Genomic DNA, 23,352 nt, shown 5'->3' with positions numbered 1-23,352 from the left:
GGCGTGTATTTATAATGTTGAAGTATCGCGAGAACCGAGCCCCGAGATCCGACGACGTCACAATGACGTTCGGCCTCGATTTGGATTCGGAACGGGCGGGAGAGCTGCTCAGCTCGGTACTCGGATACCCAAAGTTCGGGTGGGTTCGGTTCTCGGAGAACCGGACCCGCCCATCTCTAATTTTAAGTTGCATGCCTGCTTCCCATTCCTTGGAACTGTTCCTAGAAATCATTCTGCACCTAGTTTTGCAGATTCATATGAAAGTGTATGTGGTGAAAACAATGAAGGGTCACGTCAAGTCCAGCCTGCTACCTCTGCAAGACCACCCTCTTTAATGATTTAAGCTTTTCAGTTATTCTCTAAAAACTTCTTGGTTTAACTTTATAGATAATGAGGGTATATGTAGATTGATTTTATTACATGTGTCACTTTTGTATGTTTGAATGTTTATATCATTTGTTTTTAAATTTTACTATATTTTCTTGAGAGATACATAAAACCTGCTTTTCTGCAAAGTTCAACTGGAGGGTACTAACTGTGTCCCAGCAAATGTATAGGACAAGAACTTGATCTCATCGGTTAACAATGTCCTTAACATGTTGCATGAAGGTTAAATCTGCAAATGTTGTAAATAGAGTAAAAATACAATTTATCACTTTTTAAAATGTATATATTTTAAAGAAGTAAAGACTTTCAGTTCCTCCATACTCTGCATTCCTCACGCTTATACTATTGTTGTATCTAGATGAAAGTACCAAAGACGATCCAGTGTGTGCAGGCAAAGTAACAATGGATAAGTTTAAAATCCAGGCTTTATTGGTTCATGGGTAGCCATACAGTTTCTGTAGCGTTCCATTATTTCTATGTGTTTTTAAGTCACATTCTGCAGCTAAAATAAAAAAGATTGGATCTTACGCTTACCCTGTGTTGGTTTGCCTATGCATGCTTGATATTCCTTTACATGATTGCATACCAGACGGAAGACTACTACCACCAAGCCATAAATAATTTCATAGACTGTGAGACCTGCTTTCCTCTTTCTTTATAGATCTAGATGCAAAGATGTCTTTGAAAGGTCTCTAGAGATATATCAGAGGTTGTGACCTATTACACCTTTTCTGAGCAACCAGACAGGTGAAGTTGATGCTGATATAGACCCTGTGAGGAAGCGGCAATCCTGCTACAAAACATGTAAGGGGCTGGATGAGTCCTCTGTATATATCACATCCTATATTACATAACACCATGTGGATTTGCTTCCAAACATGGACAGCTATTTTTAGTATTAAAGAGTAGGAAACACTGTGTACGCATATTAATAAGCTGTTTTCAAATGTACACTTTCTGAGTGTATTTTCTATAGAATGAATTTGCCCGTAGTTCTACATTGTATATCTGTATTCCACTGATATATCTCAAGAATTGCAATAATGTAAATGAAAACAAAAAAAGGCAGCCTGACACAACATCCTCTCTGTATTCCTCAAAGATATTACCATATTTTCTGTGGGAAACGTTATAATCTATCCCTCATCCTCCTTTATTACCCTTATCTTAGTTGTACGTCGCTTCTCTGTGACCCCAATCCTCCACGATTGTAAAAATTAGAACCCCCACAAAGCAGGGCCTGACTTTGAGTAGGCTTCATGTAGAGTTCTAGGTCGGCATATCCATCTGCTCCTGCGCTATTCACTATGGCCACTAGCCCTGGGTCCATTGCCCAAAACAGCATCATGATGGTTTACTAAAAATCTTTTGTTGTGGTCTGATTTTTCTAGGGACCCCCTACCCATAGTTAGAGTAAGGGGTAACAAAGGCAGTGGGGGTTAGTTTGTAAAGTTTTCATCCAAAAGATGGGCTTATTTTGTAAGATTGAGGAATGCAGAGGATGCTGTAAGTTGTTTTTTTTTTTTTAATGAATAAACCCTATAAGGAAAAAGTTGTCCACATCAAATTTAAATTACTTATACCCCGCTTTGGCACTTAGCATATTGGAAGGATTGTAATGTTTCTGATATTGCAGTAAATATTAAATAAATCATAAAACATATGCCATACTGGGAAAGGAGTGTGGTGAGTAAATTATTAGGCTGCATACTCTGTGTATTGGGGGGATTTCTCATATTAATACTCTGTTTCCCTTTCCTCCCTTGATCTGGGACACAGAGGAGATGGCTCAGTCCCCAGCACTGCGTACGGAGTATCTGATGTCTGGGATGCGGACTCCACCTGCTAGGAGGAATAGCAAGCTGGCGACGCTGGGCAGGATATTCAAACCATGGAAGTGGAGAAAAAAAAAAAGTGAGAAGTTGAAACAGTCATCTGCAGGTGGGAGTGAGATTATTTACTTGTATTGGGAGTGCCCTTGTATTTCTAAAGCAAGACCAAAGAAAGCTTAACATAGGGTGGCAGGAGGGCAGTTGTCCCCTGGTCTTTTTGGATGTTGCAGTAAACACTTTAATTCTTTTTCGGGGTAGTGTGTGACTTTCTAGATGAAGTGACATGGTATGCTGGGACTTCTGGTTCTGCGAAATCTGGTGAGCCACATTTCAATGTCCTCTAGTAGAAGCAGCACAATAGCTCCCATTTGACTGTGTGGCTGTTTGCTGGATCTTATAGGCCACTTACAGAAGTAGCACATTGGAAAAAATATATATAAAAATGAAAAAAAACAAAAAACTTTCATTGCCACTTACAGAGTGTAAAACAAAGAGTTGTAACACTTTTTAACAGGGTCTTTATTTAGAATTTTACAGCAATCATTTGTGGCTGGTGATATAATGGACACTGCTGGGTAATAAGATTGTTATTATATGATTTTTTTTTTGCCATTGTTATTTGTGTAGGAAAAGTAGACACTCTTCATGAAGTTACGATAATTTACATAAATATACCCAGGAAATGTTTTGTGGGAGATATTGACGGCCCTAGCATATGCCTATGTGAGCATGACACAGATAATTAGGAGCATTTGTGCAACACGGGACGCACAATGGAAGCATATTTTTTCCATTTAATAAATCACACCCACTTATTCAGTTATACTTAATCCCAAAAGTAATCCTAATATATGTATACACTAAAGTCATACCTCCAGAGTGCTTTGTTTAAGCTCCCATCACCTAGAAAACTTACTGTGCACCTACTTGCTAAGTTGATGTCTCTTCCTCAATCATGACAATTGATAGGTGTGGTAAATTCTTTACTTTCCCAACATTAAGGATCAATTAAAGTCTATTCCCTTCACTTCATTCATGGCAGCAGCAGCAGCTTCCAAGTCACAGGATGTGACCTGTGATGTAAGAAACTGGAAGTTGCATCATCATGACTTCCTGTAGGGCTTATGCTCACCTTGAATTAGTTCTGCGGGCAGGGGCTGGTTGGCAGACTTTAGCCCAGGGGACAAGCACATTGCGCTTGAACATAAATAGCGTCTCACTCTTAAAGTAGGTTTTCGGTACAATATATATTTATCAATATAAAAAAGGCTATTGTAGTGTTGCTTAAGCCAGCAATATTTTATAACTATAACTGATAAATCTTAAATAATGAAAACATTGAACTTGTTGTACTGGGGCCCTGAATTCCTCTTGCCAGGCCTGTTCACATTTGATAAATAGATCTATTTCCCTCCAACTAGCCCCATCATTAAATTAATCATTAAATCAATAGCATACACATTTAATAAATAAACCTATTTACCTCCCTCCAAACATCAATAATTTAAATAGCATTTACGTTTAACAAATATAACCATTTCCCACAACAATCACAGGCATTAAATAATACATAATCACATTTAATAAATAGACCTCATTTTCCCCAAACAGCCCACAATCAATAAATAGCTCCCAAACCACCCCAGCATTAAATTAATGGTCCAATTACCCTGTCATAAATTAATGGGCCCCAACATTAAATTAAATTGCCCCATCATCACCCCACAAATAAAATAGCACCCAATAATTAGCCTCAACCTGCACTCCACAATTAAATTAATAGCCTACCTCCCACATTATATTAAGACCCCCCTCCCTCACACACACTACATTCATTTCATTCATTTACTGACCCCCTCACACACATTACATTAATTTACTGGTCCCTCACACCACCATCATTTATTTATATAGCGCCACTAACTCCGCAGCGCTGTACAAAGAACTCTCACATCAGTCCCTGCCAATTTGGGGCTTACAGTCTAAATTCCCTAACAAACACACACAGCTCAATTTGTTAGCAGCCAATTAACCTACCAGTATAGCCACTGTGCTACATTCTTTTACTGGCCCACTCACACACACTACATTCATATACTGGCCCCCTCACACACACTACATTCATATACTAGCCCCCTCAAACACACTAAATTAATATGCTGGCCCCTCACACACACACAATAGATTAATATGGTGGCCCCTCACACACACTCAATTAATATGCTGGCCCCTCGCACACACTGCATTAATATGCTGACCCCTCACACACACTAGATTTCTAGGCTGGCCCCTCACACACACACAAAATAGATTAATATGGTGGCCCCTCACACACACTCGATTAATATGCTGGCCCCTCGCACACACTGCATTAATATGCTGGCCCCTCACACACACTAGATTTCTATGCTGGCCCCTCACACACACTAGATTAATATGCTGGCCCCTCAAACACACTGCATTCATTTGCTGGCCGCTCACACACACACTACATTCATATGCTGACACACACACACACTACATTCATATGCTGACACACACACACACTACATTCATATGCTGACACATACACACACACTACATTCATATGCTGACATGCACACTACATTCATATGCTGACACACACACACACTACATTCATATGCTGACACACACATACTACATTCATATGCTGACACATACACACACACTACATTCATATGCTGACACACACACACACTACATTCATATGCTGACACACACACACACACACGCACACTATATTCATATGCTGACACATACACACACACTACATTCATATGCTGACACACACACACACACTACATTCATATGCTGACACGCACACTACATTCATATGCTGACACACACACACACTACATTCATATGCTGACATGCACACTACATTCATATGCTGACACACACACACGCACACTATATTCATATGCTGACACATACACACACACTACATTCATATGCTGACACACACACACACACACACACACTACATTCATATGCTGACACGCACACTACATTCATATGCTGACACACACACTACATTCATATGCTGACACGCACACTACATTTACATTCATATGCTGACACACACACACGCACACTACATTCATATGCTGACACACACATACTCCTACTACACCCCCCTCACTTACCTGGTTCCATCCGCATGCACCAGTAAGTTTCTTCACCTCTTCTTCACACATGGGACGGCACCAGTCATGAGGTGCTCGTCCCATGTGACTACAAGAACAGCACACAGAGTGGGAGAAAGGGGGGATGGATCGTTAGGATATGAAAATGTCTTTTGTCTTTGAGCTATAAGAGATACAACATCTACTAGCCTTATCTGAGTAGTATTCAGCATCCTTATGACTTCCATAAAATACCTAGAGCATTCTCGTGGTCACTACACAATAGAGAGACCCCCCCCCCCCCCCCCGCCCGCTGCCAAATCATGACACTGTGGTCTGCTGTCACTGCTGACATCCATCAGTGTGGAAGCTTCCTTCCAAACTTCCTTCCTATCTCATCTCAAAAGACTAAGACCTCCTCAGCTCGATCTGCTTGTAGTAAGTGGTGGCAAGCTAGAGTGTGTCTGTCACTGTGACATCACACACTGTCTAGGGACCAGTAGCGGTATGCAGCTCCCTACCACCTGGTTGACAGAAAAAAAAAAAGAATAAAGAAAAGAAAAAAGAAAGAAACAAAAATTACAATGCACATCAGGCAACCTCCAGTGCAGGCCCTACAGGCAGGCCAGGCCCCAGTACTTTGTACCTTTTCCCCCTCTTGTGCAACAGGGAGGTAGTCGGGAGGGCATCTTTCAAGTGTCTCTTTGTTATCTACTGTCATTTTAAGTCATGTGTATGTGATTGTGGATCTGAGCAATTAAGGAATAGATTTTTTTTAACTTAATATTTTAATTTCCTCTGTATAATTATGGAATATCTCAGTAAACTCTAATATCCTTATGCAGGGAGTACGGTTAGCATGCGGCCAGTTTTGGGTTATTATGCATGCTTCCTGGTGGTAATCAAAGGCATGTGGGTGCTATACTAGAGGGAGCCCTGCAAGAGGTAGCTGAAGAGAACTGCTCAGGAAAGCTTGTACAACTTTTCTGAACCACCCTTCACCTACACATCATAATAAACTAAACAAAACATTTATGTGGAAATACCAGGGCCACTACCATTAGGTGGTTGCTAAGGGCAGTGGTTATGGGGCGCCTAAAAACACTTAATGAGTGACATAACTCGCAGTCTAAGGATGCCACCTCCAACACCTGCCAAGGTAAAAAGCAGCAGGGTGAAGATGCCGCTTCTTAGTGTGTGTGTTGTTGGGAGGTGTTCGGGTTAGGGTGTTATACACCCCCGAGGTTTGCATCAGCCCTGTGAGATGCCCTTTAACTAAATAAAAAATAAGGCACAAATGGAAAACACATTTGTGAACAATTGACTTGACTCTCTCCACTGCTTTGTGGTTCATACAGGAACATATCTGTCAATGTCAGTGTTTTTCCAGTATTAAAATCAATATAATAAGATTAAATCTACATTATAGTGGCTTTTCAATTTCACTCCTGTTGGTTACTAAGTTTCCATAGGATTTCTGTGGGAATATAGAAAGATTGCCAATGGTAACAATACCAGTCACTTAATGATCCCACTACCTGTATGCTCCATCACTGATCTCTCTCACACTTCATGGTCACAGGGTAATTAATGTTAAATTTTAATAAACCCCATCCTGCCTCCCTTCAAAAATGTATTAATTGAATTAATATTGATAATAAACACTTGTTGCTGTTAACCAAACTATTTATATTGTGTCATCACTTGAACATATACTACCCTTCATATAATGCTACGTTTGGCCAATGTTTCCTATCGTGTATAAAGATAGAGAGTTGTCTAGACATAAAAAATGGCATACATAAGGTTAGATTAAGAAATCGATAAGGTTCAACTACCAACTCAGCCCATAAATGTTTTCCTTGGACCTGTCCCTAACAAGTAAACAAAAGAATATTTTATCTGGAAAATTGTAAAAAATTGATAAAATATTAATGACTAACAAAACAGCATCACAGTAGATACATGATGTTTAGTACTGGATCTGAATAAGAATAACAGAATCCCTAATGAATTGTTGCTTCCACTTCCAGGTCTGGAGAAAAAGATCACCAGCAGGCAGAGCCGTGATGATCTCATCAAGAAGGGACTGTTAGAGATTATAGAGAAAGGTAATTTGTCACCATGGTCCATTGATGTTGGCTGAGCCTAGTCCGTGACCATACCAATATGTATTAATGTGCCATATTTCCATCATGATCAGCCATACAAATGGTATTGTACAATCCCATATCCACAGAGAGAGAGAACTGGAAACCAAGATAATAAAGTGCACCATTTATCTGCACACAGTGAAGGTCATTTATCAAATGAAACCACCTGCTGTGCAGTGCAAAACCAGATTTGGGGGTAAATGTATGAACATGCGGGTTCTTCAACACCCGCGTGTTCAGCGTGTTCGGCGATTAAATTTCAAGCGGCGCTGCATTGTAAAGGGAAGTACACGCTGAACACGCGGGCGTTGAAGAACCCGCATGTTCATACATTTACCCCTTGGACTTATTTGTATCCCAGGTTTGTGAAAGTGTGGATTTCTGTCCAAGTGTATAGATTTGTGGATTAGCAAAAATTTGTACTGGTTAAAGGAAGTGTTGGACTGAGTTAGGGCCTTCCTAGTAAAGTACAATAATGCACTGTGTTTTGTGGAGCAGTGCAGGAATGAGGTTTCCTTATGTGGGGTTATTATTAAAATGAGATAAATCTGTAGAGAGGATTAGTTTTTAATGGCATTCATTATTGAATGTGCGGGGCATTTGGCCATTTTAACGTTTAAAAAAAAGGACTTGAACTTTGCACCAGCTCAGTGCTTGCAGTGTTTGGGTTGTAACCAGAGATGAGCGATAATCCGAGCCCACCCGAACAGTGCGGATCCGAGGGCGATCCGAGCACTGTTCGGGTACTTCCGGCGGGGAGAAACACTGAAAGCGAGGCTGAGACTCCAAATCCCGCCGTCGGATCTCGCGAGACTCGGATTCTATAAATTCCCCGCTTGCCGCCGCCATCTTCAGTCGGGCTGAGATCAGGGGAAGAGGGAGGTTGGGTTTAGTAGTGCTGTGTCCTTTTGTCCTGTAACTTTTGTTACAGGAGCTTACCACATTAGTCCCAAATTGTTTGCATATGCCCTGGTAGGTGGAATTTATAGACCTCGAGAGGTGTCTGTTTATGTAAGTTACAGAATGACTGGAACAATTGGAACAAAGGGAGAGTTTGCTCCATTCAATTTTTCCAGTCGCACTACAAATCTTGTACAATTATTTGGTATATTTCTTTGTAGAGCTGAATTACAATTGGTGCATCTGAGGGAATTAAAATGCTTTAGAAGCCCCATATTTGCAGTGTCTTCCATTTCACAGACTGCAGTAAGATGTACTGCTCAAAGAAAGTCCAAAATGTTGAAGTCCTATAAAATGTGGAGAATGGCACACAAACGTTTTTAAATGCAGACAGCAGCATTTTGGACAAATGTCCAAAGTGCTCACTAAAAACACTATTTTAGCAGGTTTTTTCACACAGAGTGCTCCAAAAGCTCATAATAAGCTTAAGGTTTAAAAGTGCCCACATTTTTCCATCTGCAATAAATATTAGGAATAAGTGCTTCTGAAACTTAAGTGCCGACGTGAAAAACACTCATTTTAACATTTCTCCAGCACCTTCATAGTGCACAGGGATCGCACCATTCACAACATGCTCCTATCTATGTATTAAGAGAAGCAGAGATAAGAGACTGGGGGATGTGTAAGGGGCAGAGATGCAAAATCTGCAGGTAATTTTTTCTTGCAATTATTTTTAATTTATTTTTTTATTTAACGCTATTTCTAAATCTGATGTTTATCCTATGTTCAGTGTTGTTTTTATGCTTTTGTGTCATTCCCAGACACATTGAAGCTTGAACTAGTTTATAATTTATATCTGCAAAGTATATATTTATCCTAGGTGATTGCATTAGTATGTTGTCTAAAGTGTACAAATGAAGTAATTTAATACATAAAAACCAACCCTGTAAAATGATATAGAGAAAATAGTGACTTAAAAAAGATAGAGATTAATGGCTAAAATTTTAACTGAGAATTTAAAAGCTTTTTTACAGACATTGTTGTATATAGCCCCTATAGGATGGTATAGGGATCCCAGTGTACCACTAACCTTCAAGGAAATGGTTTCATGATCAAAGAAATCAATAGCGCATGGAAAAACAAAACAAACCACACATCATGCCACAATGCTCAATTATTGAGCAAGATTGCTGTGATTTTTCTTTGATTTCCAGTGGTGTGAGGTGTTCAGAATAGACTGGAAATTAGTGGAAATGATTGTTATTGAATGTTATTGAGGTTAATAATAGCGTAAGAGTGTAAAAAAAACAAAAAAACTGGATTTTAGTGCTTTTTATGCTTTTTAAAAAATAAATCAGAACTCAAAACCCTAAATCAGAACCAAAACCTTTCGTCAGGTGTTTTGGCAAAACAAATCAGAACCCAAAACCTCAAGCTAATCAGAACCCAAAACCCAAAACCCAAAACCCTAAAAGTGCCCGGTGCACACCCCTAGTTGTAACCTACACTTTTACTGTGCATCCATATTGCACTTTAGTGGTGAAGTAGATTTCCAGATTCCATCTGTTATAAAGCCAAACTTCATACTGTGACCGGGCAGGGGGGGCCTAAGCCAGTTTTATTCAGTAAGAAAACAAAAGAATACTTTAAAATAAACACTTGCCATCCAGCTCTAGCTAACCACTGGTCACTAACAAACTAAGACTAAACAAAAAAGTTTAAACACAATAAATTACAGGCAGATATCAGGCTCGCTCGCTCTCTCTCTCTCACAGAGACTCTGCAGCCCCTCTCACCAGACAGTGAGAGACTTTCAGATTGCCACCGCGGCAATATCCCGGGTATATGAACCCAGGATATTGATGGGGGACAGATCTTCTGACCCTGACAAATAAAGGGGTAGACCGTGTCCACACTGAGCACGGTTCTGCCTGGGTCTCCATGGCAACATCACAAGAGTAGCTCTGATTGGCTCCTCTTGTGATGTTGGTGGTTTTTTTAGTGCATTTTTATTTTTTTACTTTTCAATAGGTGTCAGTGAGACCCAGGTTGTTCACACTGGAGGCTACCCGGGAATAGCCCTCCAAAAGACCCGGGTCTAATTCCCGGGTCATCCGACCCAGGTAGATGCAGGGACCCCCTTTCACACTGGGCCTAGATCCGGGTCGTCAGGGCTTGTCCCGGCAAAAACCTGGGTCTTTTAGGCAGTGTGAAAGGAGTATGACTGAGCTGCTTTGCAGCCTTTTACTAGCACCACTCAGGTGCAGCTCCTGATTACCAGCGGAATCACTGGTAACTTGGAAGACCCTGATAATGGACCTTATGGATGGTGCCTGGTTTCTCTCCCCTTCCATAAGCCCTAGGACTCTTTTCCGGATTTTCAACAGGCCTATAGCCTTCAGCAGCTCACAGACAATAACATTTTCCTGGGGTTTTAAAACTAGTAGGTGAGGAACCTAGGTGAAATATACCTGCCATTATACACTAATCCAGTGATGTTGTCACAATACACACAAAATTGACACTGGTAATAAAGACAGCCCTGATATTCTCTCACTTACATAATGAATATATGCACTAAATGAAGGTAAATCGAGCATTATTTTATGATAAAAACAGAAAAATTTATTTTATTGAATGTGTTTGTGTGTGTGTATGGGAGAGAGGAGCTAATGTGATAGGAGATTAGACTTGGATGTGACATTTACACTTTATAGAGTGTCCATTTAGAATTTTCTCTCCACCAACCTAGACTCCCTTTTAAGGATGTGCAGGTTTCTCCCAAGACCTTGATGTGCGCGGAGCCTACAGTCAACTTTCAGGGGGTTACGGGAGGTACCATTGTATGGGCCACAGAATGACAGAGGGACTTGCCGTACAAAGCCAGCATTTTTGTTACTTTCAATAATCTGTCAGGGCCCTCACTCATAGTGAGTGGGGCCTCAGGTTTGAAGATGCAGCTGGAGATGTGCTACATTATCGGGGCCAGCCTGTCAGAAAGAGGGCAGGTCCCGTTATTGTTGTACTTTCCTCTGGATGGCTCCTCCTCCAGGGACAGCCACCAATGAGCTGTCTTCTTTTCCAGTCCCTACCCCATACCCTTCCCTCTATCTCCCATCCACATCTCTTTTCTCCCTTCCCAGTCATCCGCTCTCCTCCTAATATCTCTCCTCTAGCCTGTTTGCTCCACCCCTCCCCTCCCTACATGTGGCTGCTTCCTTCAGCTTTGGAAGCTTGGTAAGTGGCATGGGGTGACTAATGTATGTGTGTTTTTTTTTTTACATTTAGGGAGGATATTATTGTTAAGGTGGGTATTATTACTAAAGGTTGGTTGTCATTTATAATATCTGGATTAGGTTTAGTTATGTGGGGTCTTGTAGGGCTATTTTGAAAATGCCCACGGTAGCAGAAACGCACAATGTTCACCACATTGTTTCCCCTGTACAAAGGCAGTCTCCGTACTGCTGCTAACACTAGTGAAACCTTTCCCCACAGTCAGTGCAATATACATGATATCTCTCTCTCTGCCTCTTAGTATCTGTGCTCATCAATAGACCAGCCTCTTTCTCTCTGTGGTAAAGGAGGGTATGTCGGGTAGGGCGGATGGGCATATGAAGAGGCCTGAAGGACATGTAAAGGACGTGTCTGGGTGACATATCTCTGCGTTCACAGGACCTAGGGGGTGGGGATGGTGAAAGAGAAGGGGCCTGCTTCTTTCATTTGCACTGGTGCAAAACCAAATGTTTTCATTGTACATCAAATGCGCTAAATGACATTCAGTGTTAGCAGCTATCCTGTGGTTTTAAGCAATTTTCATGAGAGTGCAGCCTGCTAGTTCATTGGAAACAAATGATACTGCACTAAGGTAGACAACGATTTCTTACATTCTTCCTAGTATATTGATGGGCTACATTGTTATGTATAATGGTTCAGTCCACAAAAGGACTGTGGACTGAACTAATATACATGGCTGCTGTGTGTAGGCCAAGAGTGCACTTTAACATTTATTTCTGTAGATCATGAGAAATTCCAATGTTCAGATTACTGTTGTATACACAGAAGCACAGAATATAGACTTTTAGAAAAATTTACAAAGTGCAGTAAAATTCAGAATAGTGTGTTTATTATCACACCTCTGCTCACGCTTACACTGAATATAAGTTAGCCCAGTGCAAGATCCCGGTTTGAAATAGTGTTGTGTTGACATTTTAGCTTTAAGCTATCACAATTGCACTACTGATGCTGGGACTGAAATGCTGTAAGCTATGCGTAGATAGTAACGACTACCTTACAAGGTAAGTGTGGTCAGTCCTATAACTTAAGGTACTCTAAAAATGGGGCGAGGATTAGGTATTTTCAGTGCGTGTTTTCGATTCGTATGAGGCTGCAAATTGTTTCTAATGTCAAATTTTTCTAATGGTACGTAGAAAATTGTACAGGTAGTTGTACAGAGGCCGCTATATTTATTGCTAGATTATTTACCTGAGCTTCCAAACAAAGGGTTTCCATCAGTTTTGACAAACCCCACAAACATGTTTTACTAGCAATTTAGTAAAATTTACTGATGACACATAAATACAAAATTAAGTCTTGAGGTGCAAACTGGGCAATATTTAACTTTCTTAGAAAGTTTAAGGGTAATATAACAATATTTTAAGGCCTGTTTCAAAGAGAGATTATAATAAAATGTCAAATGTTACATACCTGTTATCCATAGATCCAGTGCGTCTAATAGTCCCAAGTAGCAGATCAATTCTGCTTGGACAGGGGCTCCTGTTTTAAGTTTTCAACGATCCTCCTCCCTGAACTTACAATTCACAGTTTTAAACCACTGCTGTAAGTGCAAACAGGTCCACCCAACATTGGGCACCTACTGAATCACCAGATCACAGGTAACAATTGGAATTTGATTTCAAGTCATGTAATTTCACCCAAAACTAAAATTAGCCTTTAAGTCAAAGTTATTTACGTTAATAGTAGATCATTGTAATATCGGGCCAATAAAATTAATCTTACTTCCCCAAACTCACTTACAGGTCCAAGCATGCCTCAGCATTTCATGTTGCCTGAAGAACATTTAAGATGTACTATTTGTCATATAAGAGGAAAAGATGCAACACTTTTTTTGTATTTACTCATATATACATACCATAAAAGACTTTACAAATTGTAATAAAGTATAAATTACTATACACGGATACACCCATCACAAAGTCAGACGTGTACCTAATTAATATACAGCATCTCTTATGGTGAATTTCGAAGACCATTTGGGCAATGAATGGAATACATGTCACAAACATCACCTTCAGTCATAAGACAAAGAAAATATGTACTATGCAGTACGAGCTACTATATATAGTTCCAGTGTGTACTGTTTCTTTAGATACCACTCTTACTTTCAATGTACTACAGTTCTCTAATTAAGTGATTTTCCCTGCTAACATGAGACAGATTAGGCCACACCTTTGATACATTAACAACCACACCTCTATCTGGCCAAGCCATGCCCACTTCAAAGGAAACCACACCCTTTTCTGTTAGGCCACACCCCTGAATGGTATACATTGTCACAGTGCACACAAATTATACATGAGTAAATAAAACTTGCCTGTGTTTGACCCATAACATCTCTTTGCTTAACATGTTCTCCATGCTGCATCTCACACACAGCAATTTTTTTTACTTTTAAAAGGATTCCCTGACAGCAGCCTGTAATTGAATGGACTGCAGTTTTTGTCCCAAAAAGCCCCAAGTTTGTCACGAAGAAATATAATTTCGAAGGCCAACAGGTGATTCCCATATGTCTGAATACAGGCAGAGGGGCTTCCCACCACTAGAAGCCCTGACACGGTGGGATCATCTGTACTTCAAATGCATGACTAAAGGGTCTATGTAAGAAAATCCTGTGATTTAGAAGATTTTCCTATTGCTGTTTATTGCAGCGATGAAACATCTTCTCTCGCCGCTGTTTATCATTTTTATTAATTGGGGCATCTGAGCTCAGCTTCCCGGCAACACTCGCTGACTCATACCGCTTTGCCAGCCAGTCTGTTCATGTGTGAGTAGGCTTGCCAGCTTGTTCATGTACTTTGGAACTGGAAGCCCAAACTTGGGCAAATAAAAAAATAGAATAAAATATTTATTGAATATTAAAAAAAAAAAAAAAATCAGATTCAAAAGAAAATCGTTGTTTAAATAAAGCCTTTGTTTATGTTGTTTTGAGACTGGAATACCTGCTAATGTTGGCACATCTCTAGTAGAAGGTGTGGAGTCTAACGTGCCCCCGGTCTTCTCCAGGAGTCCCCGCAAGTAGGTATGGGTTTTGCCGCAGGAGACGCGCAGGTCGCAGTCCTTCCACTGAGCGAGGTACAAAGGAGAGAGTAGTCAGGCTAGCCAAATCAGCAACATGCAAGCAGCAGAGATACACAGGGAAGAATCCAAGAGAATGGTCAGACATGCCGGGTCAATAAGGTTACACTGGAGAGCAGGAGAGTCAGGAACAGCCAAATGGTACACACAAACAAGGCACTAGAACGCTGGAGCAGGGTGAACCAATACTCTGGCACCAGCATGGAGTCTGTTTTAAATAGCGCCAACCACCAATAGGGAGAAGCCTTTTCGCTGCAGAAAGGGCATTTCTTCTATTGTTAAGTGTAAGCGGAAATGCTTTACTCTGACAAATGTAATTATCTAGTTCTTTAAACGCCAATTGTTTTTTTGCAGATAGTTTAGTTCAGCTCTTGGGGTGAAAAAGTAATAACATTAATGACTTTAATATTTTAAACATTTTAATTAAAATAATCTCCTTTAAGTGAACATTGTAGTGGCTGCTTGCCTCCCTCCATAAAACTGTAAATCACAGTAACTACATGACAATTAAAATGTTTAATTAAAAAGAAATGTGCTAATCCCACAGAGTTTTACTGTCACGCTGCTCCAATTATTTACTGCTGTTCTGTTACTGAAACTCATGGATTTACGTGGGAGCCTTTAGAATACAGTTTTGTGTCAACCACCCACCTGCAACTCTGATCTTCTAGTTTAGGTTCTCTGTCACTTTATGGCTTGTCTGTGTTTTCTTCTAGGTAGATATAGCCCTCTTGTGGCGCAAATGCATAACAATCATCAGTATTCGCTGCAGTTTATAGATGGGATATTGTATACTGTGGAGAATCTATTGTATTAAAACAAATTATGCATATACCTCTATACATATTAGAGGGGAATATATCCCACAAACAAGTTTTTAATACAAATTACATGTATGAACTTTGTTTGATAAACAGATTATTTTGACACTCCCACATCTGTTTGACAGAAGCCTCACATCACTTTCTGTGCTGTTGGGGGAGCCTACTCTTTTCACTTCCATGTAAATCCCAGTCTGGCTTCCTGCTTACCTCCTTTTCCCTCTTCACATCCTAACATTGCCCTTGTTACATGCAGCTATTTCATCACTCAGATAATCACATGAGCGGACACGTCACTAAGATCACCACACTCTTTAACTGAAATACTCTGCGCTGATATGAACATTTTGATTGTCTAACTGGTTACAGGGTGCTCTATACGTATTCCCTTCAAAACTGGGTGACATAACGGATGCAGTGGCGGTCATAATTGTGACAGATCAAATGTCGACACTTAACCTGTTGACACGAAAATGTCAGCAGACTAAGCCGACACTCACATTGTGCAGACAGGTTGACAATGTCGTCAGTGTTGGCTATACCCAGAACCCGGCGACAATGAACTTTTAATGTCGGTATTGTGAATAGCGACATTGTCAGTGACGCCAATCACTCTTATGACATTGTTAACCTGTCTGCACAATGTAAGTGTTGGCATTTAGCCTGCCGACTTTTTCATGTGGGCAGGTTAAGTGGCGACATTAGCTCCGTCGCATTTATATACCCTACCCAATGGACAAGCATGAGATGGAGAATGCATACAGTATGTGTAGCCTGACTCTAGTCAAATGCACCTTTAAAGAAACACCCAGAAGACATGACTTTCCCTTAACTCTTTAGCATGCAATGGTGGTACTAACACCACTACAGGGGATGTGGATGCTCGTGTGCCAGGAGTTGAGTGGGGATCCGGCAATGCTGAGTCACACTCTCAGAAGCACCAGTTAATGATTCACTGCACATGAGCATGCTTAGAAGGGCCCCCTGTCTGCTCTTCTGAGATCACAGCAGGGGCCTGAGAGGGTGGAGCAGCATTGCCAGGTAAATTTGCTATGGGGCCTGGCAATGTTGTGTTCCACCCTTGTTACCATATATATATATGTGTAAAAATGTCCCCTCCACAGTCATAGCTGTAGCATCGCAGGGTGTGTCAATACTCCATATTTGAGCTTTGTAATATGTGACTTTCCAAAGTATGTTGAGTTAGAAGTCCCAGCATGCCTTGAAGATCAATGCCCTTTTATCTTCTATCAAAGCTTTCTTTCTCCAGTTTCCAAAGAAACTCTACACCGTTCCTGAACCCATGTTGTTCTTCCTACAACCACATTCTGACACTAGTCATAAAATCTGACATTTGCTCCTCTCTTATGAGAAGTCTAAAGACTATGCATCTGTGTGTTCTGAGTTTAAGATTATAGCAAATTTGGATTATATATAAATATATATATAATTTCTCATTTTGATATAAAGTAATGATCTAATTCAAAAATTTAATATTTGTCTGCACTATAATGTTAGCTTTTTCTTATTTCACTGCAGTTCTCCTTTTAAATATTATCATTGACAAGCATCCCCCCATTTATGATGCTTATTCACTACAGATAAAACAAACTGATTTTTCAGATCCCGAACCTAAAGAGTGTCCAGTAGAAGATGCCACAAGAGAGAGCCTTAGAGATTCACCACCCCCTACAAGCCAAGCACCTCCCAATGAAGAGATACTGCAAGAGTCTTCTGCAGCAGCCTTAGGGAGTGTCAGCTCCTTGGACGAGGACCAGAAAAAAGAGCAAGCAGAAGAGGAAGAAGGTATCGCAATGTAGAGATTGTGGGGATCAGCAGCTCGTCTAACTGTTTGGGGGTCCTAAATGAAAAAAAAAGAAGTCATAAAGGAAGATCAGAAATGAAAAAATAGGGATTTAGGTAGGGCCAGTCAACACTCCATACACACATTTTGTTAATTCAATAGTTGATACCAAGCTTGCCATCTATTATCTGAAATGTCTTTTAATTTGTGTCATAATATTTTTTCCCCTTTTTTATAATCTGTCTCCTCCCTTTCTGGCATTTTTTATTATGCAGAGGAGAAGGAGGAGAGAGATTCAGCAGCATTTTAGTAGTGTAAAAAGTAAGATGGAACCTTTCACCGTATCTATGGGGAGAGTAGGGGGAAGGCAGTTACAATACATTTATTTTCCTATATTTATAACAGTGATCTACAAAAAAACAGTTTTTTGAGTAGCTCTTTGTAGCAGCTCTACCTTAAGCCATTTTCAGGGCCTTTACATGCTCTATTTCAAGGTATATTTACATCCCACTGATCACAAAAGGTCACCTGGAAGCTAAAAATGATAGAATCACACAACAGGAATCACAAGGCGCAGCCTTAGCCTTCACAATCACGTAACTTCTTTGGACTGAACAAAAATGGAGGAACTTGACTTTCACCATGTTGATGCTCTCACTAATACTGACCTTGATGTTTGCTTAGAAAAATGCTATTCAACGGCGCAGATTGCATTTAAAGTGAAATACAAAGAACAGTCCTCTACAGACAGAATTGATGCCTTAGCTACAGACAATGGCTCTATATTTGGAGGAAATGGACAGCAGATATCTATGAAATAAACTCCAAATCCACAACTTTCCTGAAAGGATTTCTGACTTACAGAAATTTCTCTTACGTATTTTTCAGCAGTTGCTACTGAATAGAGAGGAGATGTTGGATAGAGCATACAGCGTTTTTCGTTTCCAATGATAACTGGGAAATAAGATGTAGTCATTAAATTGTAATGCTACTGAATATGCTATCTTGAAAGAGGCTAGAGATCATGAAGTAGAAAGCATAACCTTACAAAGCAGTATATCTCACCTGTTACACTCCAATGTAGACGTGATATGATGACCTTCATCGTCAAAATAAGAGAAGTGGACATTAGCTATAGGGCTTCCCATTGAGACATATTGTATATAAAGTTGCCAGGGTCTACTCAAACTTGTCATTTGGGGATCATCACTCTTTACCTGAAGATACACTAGCCTTGTCCAAGAAGGATCCACACATACACAGCCGATCTGGATTTCGGCCAGAGCGTCACGCCAGGGAGTTAAATATCCTGCCTCTTCTGCATTATTTCAGGTGCAAGATGATTGTGCATGATTAAACTGGTAAAGGATCAAATAGACCTGAGCTTTAAGGATTCATTTTTATTATTGATGTTTTTGACTATTCAACTGAACTGTAAACAAGGTGTCTCCCTATCTGCGCTTCCTTATGTACTGGTAAATAGCTGCAGCTAATACTAGTACTGGGAAACACAAACCCAAGGCACAAGTAGAAATAATTGACTGTGAGACCACAATTCAATGTATAGTCTAATATACTTGGTCTTTATATGTGTATGTATATGTGTGTGCGTGTATATATATATATATGTATGAACATGGTATATATAAGACCATGGTCAATGTACATTGTTTTAGATAGATAGATAGATAGGTAGACAGATAGATATAGTAGAACTTCTGACACCTTGCGACACCTTAGGTGATTCATACACAGACACCTTCTTGCTTCAAATCAAACTGTGCTCTATTGTTTGCATCACAATAACAGCGTGCAGTCTTGTCAGGATGACACCAGTAAGCAATACCACGTTGTCTACAACTCTTTTTGACCCTAATGCTAGCTAAGCACAGTCCGGCTCTCTACCGACTGGCCAACTTGCTCAGCATCAGTCACAAGCACGAATGTGCAATTGGTTTATATACACAAGTCTACTCTTTTTGGTTTAATGACCCCATTAGACCACCTGTTTGTGTGCAGGATAGGAGTTTGACTGTGTAAGGTTTTAACCCCATATGCAACTTTCCCCTGCAGGCTTCCCGGGATCTCACCTGTCCCTATAGATGAGAGGTGGGGCACAATCTATATTATATAGTGGTTGAAGTCAAGATTTAGAAGTTGCGGTATGGATAATATAATGGGAATATTTAAGTGAGTGGAGTTTGATAGTTTTAACATCAAAACAGTAGGAAAGTGGTGGTATGGCATATCAGTGAATACCAGCCCACTCTGACCACTGTATATTGATTGATAGATACATAGCAATACAAATGCAATATAACTATTATTTTTGCTATCTATGTACAGGAGGTCATATATTATATTGCATTCTTATTGCTATCATTCATTCTTACATGTGCCTTGGATTTGTGTTTCACAGTATTAGTATTCAATTGAACTGCCTACCACTCCTCCTTTTTTCTATGTATAGTATTAGGTGCCGTCTCCGCACTGACTATGTGTGTAAGAGTCAGTCGCCTGTTCTTCTCCAGGTGCCACGTTCCGTTGCCTAGTAATGGGACGTTTCCTTGTTATCATCAGGGCACTCTGCGCGCGCAACAGACGTCGAGTCCCGCTTCTCTGCTCACCTGTCAGCAATCAGCGTACCTGACTGCCGAAAACACCTCCTCTAATCAGGGGACATCTTGTTGTATTTATAGAAGCCTCTAGCACCACTAGGGTGCCAGAGTATTTGGTTCACATACCATCTCTAACACTTTGCTCCTGTATACTGCTATTGCTCTTGTTACTGACCCGGCTATTACTTGGCTTCCCATTTTGGATCTCATTTTTGGTACCTAGCCGTCTATTCCAGTTTCTGACGTTTAGCTTGCTTTTTACTATTCTTTGGATCCTCCCTGTGTACCTCTCCGCTTGGCTGGTTCTGACCCGGATTGTTTCACTGCGCCTTTCTTCTCTTATCACTACGCTGGTGGCTGTCTCAGAGAACTGTGACCTGCGCATCCCCTTGCAGCAAATCCCAAACTCCCTTACGGGTTCCTGGTGAATACTGGGGGTGTGTTAGACTCCGTGCCTCCCTGCTCAGCAGTGTTAATACCGACTACTGGCCTACTCGCATCCGTGACATACAGCTTCTGGCCAGAACACAGCTGGGACTCCTAGTATGTGGTGTTAAGGATACAGCAGACAGCAAGGTAATTACATAGCTTGATATAATACTGGACATCAGTTCCACATGGTTTTCTTGGATTGCTGAGTGATGTTATTGAACAGATTGTACTTTTTTTGTTTTACAACCAAGAAAGACCTGCTCATGGACTGGACTACACTATGTTGTTTTGTTTATAGTCTTCTCCCTGAATTTCCATGTTACTCAGGAGGTTTGTTAAGTCAAATGTTACATACTGTTAAAGGCTCTTCTATGCCCCAAAAAAGGTGTAAATCTTATAGTTCCCTGAATGTTGATTTTTTTAAAGACAAGCCACATTCTCTCATTTTTGACAGGTAATATTCCAATAATTTTTGTACCATTTTTGGTTCTAAGCAGAGAGTAGTGACCTTCTTAAATAATGAACCCTTTTTTATCTTGCACAATGATGTTCAAGACGACGATGGCAAATATAAATTTGTCACTGGTTATCTACTGTATATGGGTCTATTATTACCATTGTGAATGGATATACTCTGGGTCTGATTTATCAAGGAACGTAAATGCCGATCTGTGCCATATTTTGTGTAAGATCGCTCTACGCAAGCCCAAAACCGGACCATAGGTCAGTGAATGTAGCAACATCCAATTCATCTTCGGGCGCAAAGGACCCTTACGCCAGGCTACAATTTCATGGGCGGAATGGGGAGAGGAATGGGCGTACGTGCATAGTCAATGTACTGTACGGGCACGCCAAGCTCGAGTGCAAGAAGAGACGTCAAGCTTTGTGCATCTTTAAGGTATGTGTTTTTCAGTTGTATCACTTGCACCAGCTACAGGTCGGATGTAAGTGCTGAGTGAAAGTGATGATGGTCACATATGCATGCTAGAGCATGTGTTTGCAATAAGGAACATCTGTAAAAATGTATTTTATGTATAGTAGACATTAATAACATCATGATAAATGTATTCTATGGTAGGGAAAACTTTTTTAAAACATTTTCTTCATTAATGACAATATTATTAACAGTTGCCAATATTGAATACCTTTTTTTTTTTTCATCTCTGCGTTCTTTTGGGACTTTATATTCCACATATGTACTCCACATAATCTGTAGTGTATTGTGTCTGTCAAAGCAGAGCACACTTAGACCCATATTTAACAAGAGATGTATTTTCAGATGCGCCTGTAGTTGAATATGGACATGTATATGCCCAAATTATGTGTATTTTTTTAAAAAGAAGTAATTTACATTCGTTTTACCTGCCTTAATGAATCAGGCCCTCTGTCTGACATAATTTTTCCAATCACTATTTGCAGTAGATCCAACCTTATACAAGTCTACCCACAGTAGGCAGGTTAACCCCAGCAATCTGTGAGGTTTAATTCAAATTCTGAAGAATTCAGCATTAAATGTCTTATGAAGTTATTTTTATGCTAGATGTAAAGACAGTGCATAATTGTTCCTACCCACATTTTAGTTACTTACACATTGATTATATTTTTTTCCTGCAAATTGTCCATTTATTAAGAGTGCTTAAATACACCCTATAACCTGGACAGACCATCTCCACTAACGTTTGTTCTCATTCAAGGGACTCAAGGTTTTGAACAAACCTTTTATTAAGTGATTGTGCTGTGGTTTCCAAGATAAATGATGCATTGGAAAAGTACTTTTTCTGAATGAAGCAGAATGTATGTCGGCAATGGCGGTTTGGACTACTTATAAGTGGGGTGTTAATTAATATTGCAAGACATAGCAAGAGAGACCATATGCAGAAGTTGGTAGATCTAACAGATAATTTGAAGAAGCTGGAGCAAAAACAAACATCTTAGAGCCTGCTTTATAAGAAGACATCCGCCAGACTAGAATGGTGCTTAATTCTTACCTGTAGAAAAAGACAAAATGTAACGCGATTGCTAGTGTGCTAAAAAAAATTAAAAATGTTTGAAGGGTAGAGAAATTCAAGATATCAAATAACTGATCCTGCGCGTAATTCACAAAAATTTGTTCAGGAATTTTTCAGGCCTTGTAATCATATTCCACCCCCAGCCAGGCTGACGCGATGGAAGATATGTGGCAGGACTTAGGCACTTATTCTACCAAAGCTCCTGGACCTGGTGCTGCACTCTGCAACAATTTCCACAGAAGTCACATCTGCCATTAAAGCATTAAAGACCCTGACAGCCCACAGTCTTGATGGAAAAGGATTATACTTTGGTACAATATTATAGACTTCTATTGCTATTTTTGTTATTAACACAGATTTAAACCTTTTTTTCCTGCAAAATTGGCTCAACATGTGAGCCGTTTTCTACCCAAAATGATTCATCCAGATACGACTGGGTTGAGTGTTGACAATAGCAAGAGACTCTCAGACACCTATGAAAGCTACGATACTTGACAAAGAAAAAACTTTCAACACAGTGCATTGGAATATACACTCCTCATATATTTTCCTTGCTTTCCCTTTCCTCTTTCCCATATCCTTTCCTCCTTTTTTCCTCCCTGTTATGTGCTCCTTACCAAATTTGCTACAATAACTGAAGTTACTGGTTATTGGTCATGGAGCTTAATTTCCCAGCTGTCTTGAATGGTAAGCTGAAGTCCAGTGGAGATTATTTAGACTATCTAGGTGTGAAGGTCGCTGTTTATAGCAATTCTAGACAGATGCAATTGTCTAGAATTACAAAACCTAGCAAAGGTCTGGAAGTATTTGGTTTTATAGAATTAGTTATGTGACAGTAATTAAAATGCTAAAATGCTTTTCCTTCCTAAAATATTGTA

The 23,352-nt window shown here is 40.0% G+C and overlaps 1 protein-coding gene across 4 annotated transcripts in view; it reads left to right on the top strand.

Annotated features, from left to right (window-relative positions):
* Window positions 1-23,352, top strand: part of PHACTR3 (phosphatase and actin regulator 3) — a 245,832-nt gene that overhangs the window by 53,986 nt on the left and 168,494 nt on the right. For 2 of the 4 annotated variants that reach the window (XM_075176784.1, XM_075176786.1), the window contains exons 2-4: window positions 2,167-2,328; window positions 7,399-7,476; window positions 17,235-17,417. In XM_075176784.1, the coding sequence (XP_075032885.1) occupies window positions 2,167-2,328; window positions 7,399-7,476; window positions 17,235-17,417 (423 nt within the window). Of the gene's footprint in view, window positions 1-1,048; window positions 1,192-2,166; window positions 2,329-7,398; window positions 7,477-17,234; window positions 17,418-23,352 lie in introns of all 4 variants that reach the window. The other 2 variants (XM_075176785.1, XM_075176787.1) reach the window with 2 other exon arrangements.

Source organism: Mixophyes fleayi, chromosome 6, assembly GCF_038048845.1.
Source record: "Mixophyes fleayi isolate aMixFle1 chromosome 6, aMixFle1.hap1, whole genome shotgun sequence".
Classification (NCBI taxonomy): Eukaryota; Metazoa; Chordata; class Amphibia; order Anura; family Limnodynastidae; genus Mixophyes; species Mixophyes fleayi.
The sequence above is the reverse complement of the archived record's forward strand: the minus strand, read 5'-3'. Positions and strand labels throughout refer to the sequence as shown.